The 2,991-nt window shown below is 57.0% G+C and overlaps 1 protein-coding gene across 1 annotated transcript; it reads left to right on the top strand.

Moving 5' to 3' along the window:
• Positions 1–9: 9 nt before the first annotated feature.
• ELAC1 (elaC ribonuclease Z 1) lies at positions 10–2,987 on the top strand (the record flags this gene model as incomplete). The annotated part of the gene is made up of 3 exons (XM_015652190.2): positions 10–303; positions 1,507–1,974; positions 2,551–2,987. Coding segments are annotated over exons 1-3 (1,062 nt in total), but the record flags the coding sequence as incomplete, so codon positions are not given.
• Positions 2,988–2,991: the final 4 nt, after the last annotated feature.

Genomic DNA, 2,991 nt, shown 5'->3' with positions numbered 1-2,991 from the left:
TCTGGGGGAAGAACCTTGCCCTGATATCCCACCTGAACCTCCCTGGCACAGCTCCAGCCGCTCCCTGGGTGCTGTCCCTGTCCCGGGGAGCAGGGATCATTGCCTGGCAGCTCCAACCTGTGTTCCAGGTGTTTCCCAGGCTGGGGATGTCTCTGGAGATCACCTTCCTGGGCACGGGCGCTGCCTACCCGACCCCGGCGCGGGGCGCCTCGGCGCTGGTGCTGCGCAGGGAAGGGCAGTGCTGGCTCTTCGACTGCGGCGAGGGGACACAGACACAGCTGATGAGGAGCCACCTGCGAGCAGGTTTGTGCTGTTGTGATGGCAGGGCAGGGGAGAAGCTCGGGGAGATGCGAGCGCTTTGTTCTCAGCCGGCAGCTGGCAGGGTAAGGAGGGAGAGCGGCGGGGGCTGCCCAACCTGCTCTGCAGCAATCTCTGGCTGCCCCTCGGCAGAGACAGACTGCAGTAACTTCCCGGGCAGAGCAGGTTAAAACAGGAGCGGTTTGCTGTTTGCAGACGAAACCTGCGGTGAGCCTTCCTGTGGGTAAATGTTTCTTCTCCAGCGAGGCTGTGTGTGCGGGGGTAACCTTTACGGTTTGGCAAACAAATCAGACACCAAGCTCGCCTCCAGTCGCTGTGCTCTCACTCTCCTCAGCGGCAGGAGCTGGCTTTTGTCTCCCAAGGAGTGAAGATGAAATGTTACAAACAAGAGCACAAGCCCCTGCTCCTCCAAAACCTCTCAGGGAATTTAATGGCAGGTAGATAGACTAATTTCCATGAATTTTTTTAACTGAGTTCGTCTTGAAACGAAGGGGATTGTGTCATTCCTGTGTCTCAGTCCCAGCAGGTGCTGTGTGGAGGGGGGATCTCAGCAGCCTGGGTGAAGGACATGTGAGAGAGAACTCAACTCTCTGCAACGAGAGTTCTGGGCTCTTCCTGCCCAGCGCAGCGAGAAGCTCAGGCACAAACAGAAACCCAGACTTTTACAGAGCAATTCTTCTCTTGTTTTAAACAAACCAGCCAGGAACGCTGGGGCTCCTGCCTCTTGAAAAGCTCTGAAGTCAAAACTGCGTGCTGGTTTGATTTTTGTTATTTTTGGTTTTGTTCGTTCCATGGGCTGGAGTGGAAAGGAGGAGTGACACGAATTCCTCATTGTGTTTCCCATTAGTCCAGAGTTTTCCTGGAGGATTTAAGGTCAAATGCTTCCCGGCTCTTCTTTGCATTTCACGAGGCAGATGTCGCCAGCCAGTCCCATGCTGTGTTTGTGGAGTGCTTGGCTTAGGAGGAGCCCAAACCTGCATCTCTGCAGCCTCTCCTTGCCACATCAGGCCAGAATAAACCTGCTGTGGGAGGGATGGGACAGAAATACCCTTTGCTTTGGGATTTCTTTGTTAAACACTGCTTTTAATTTCCCTCCTTCCTTATTTGAAGAGTCTTGCCGAGCCATTTCTGAGCAGTTACATTGTTTATTTTCCTGTCTTTTTTGTCTTTTCCCGTTTGAATCAACAGCCAGAATTACCAAGATTTTCATCACCCACCTTCACGGTGACCACCTCTTTGGGCTTCCCGGGCTGCTGTGCACGCTCAGCCTGCAGAGCAGGCCCAATGCCAGCAAAGCCCCCGTTGATATTTACGGGCCACTGGGGCTACGGAGCTTCCTCTGGAGGAGCCTGGAGCTGTCCCACTCGCAGCTCCTCTTCCCCTACACCGTCCATGAGCTGGTCCCCACGCCGGACCAGTGCCCCGCAGAGGAATTCAAGGATTTCTCTGGCTTGGACAGGGCTGAGGCGCTTCCCCAGGGCCCTCCAGGGAGAGTTCTGCACCTGGATCCAGCAGAAGACTCCTACTTGCTGGTGGAGGACAAGTGGCTGGTTGTGAGAGCGTTCCGCCTCTTCCACCGCGTGCCCTCCTTCGGCTTCGTGCTGGAAGAGAAGCCCCGGCCTGGGAAGCTCAATGTGCAGAAACTGAAGGACCTTGGTAGCTACTCTGACTTATTTTTCCTCTTTTTGCCTCTTTCCTGACCATCTTCCTGCGGGTTGTAGCAGATGGGAGGTGCTGCCGTCTGTTCTGGCTCAGTTTTCCGCTCTGAGCCCCGTGCAGCCCTCTGAGCTGGTGTGTGGGAATACCCAGACCCCTTTCCTGCTGGGAGCAGCCACCAAGTTCTCAGGTGCCAGCGTTTAAACAGCTCAGCCTGGCTGTCAGGAGAACACATGGCCCGTTACTGACTTTCATACCAGCTATAAAATTGGGTTCTTTATGTAATTTCCCTGGTCAGCTGCGGCTGCCCCGTTCCTGGAAGTGTCCAAGCCCAGGCTGGAGCCCCCTGGGGCAGCGGAAGCTGTCCCTGCCCATGGCAGGATGAGCTCTGAGGTGCCTTCCAACCCAAGCCATTCTAGGATTTTCTCCAGACACCCTTCCCGCTCAGGCTACGAGCTCTTAATTCGTACTAGAAATGTGAAATACCGATTGAATTTTATACTGAGTTGTGTGAGACAGCTAAAGCTGGCACGGTAACATAACGAGTGTGACACTTGCTTTGCCTTTACCTGCCAGGAGTCCAGCCAGGCCCCCTGTACGGGAGGCTGAAGAGCGGGGCTGCCATCGTGCTGGAGAGCGGAGCCACGCTGCATCCCGCCGACGTGCTGGAGGCGCCCATTCCGGGCAGGAAGATCTGTGTGCTGGGCGACTGCTCGGGGCCGCTGGGGGCCGGGGCGCTGCGGCTGTGCCAGCAGGCCGACCTGCTGGTGCACGAGGCCACGCTGGGGGACAACCAGCAGGACAAGGCGTGGGAGCGCGGGCACAGCACCCCCGGCATGGCGGCGCGGCTGGCACGGCAGTGCCGCGCCAAGAGGCTGGCGCTGACACACTTCAGCCAGCGCTACACAGCCGGCCAGGCCGAGATGCAGCAGCTCAGGGGACAGGCCGAGGCCGTGCTGGATGGCCAGGAGGTGACGCTGGCCAAGGACTTCATGACCATAGAGATACCAATGAAAA

This window comes from Parus major, chromosome Z (assembly GCF_001522545.3).
Source record: "Parus major isolate Abel chromosome Z, Parus_major1.1, whole genome shotgun sequence".
NCBI lineage: Eukaryota > Metazoa > Chordata > Aves > Passeriformes > Paridae > Parus > Parus major.
Note: the sequence above shows the minus strand (reverse complement) of the source record. Positions and strands in the feature narration are given on the sequence as shown.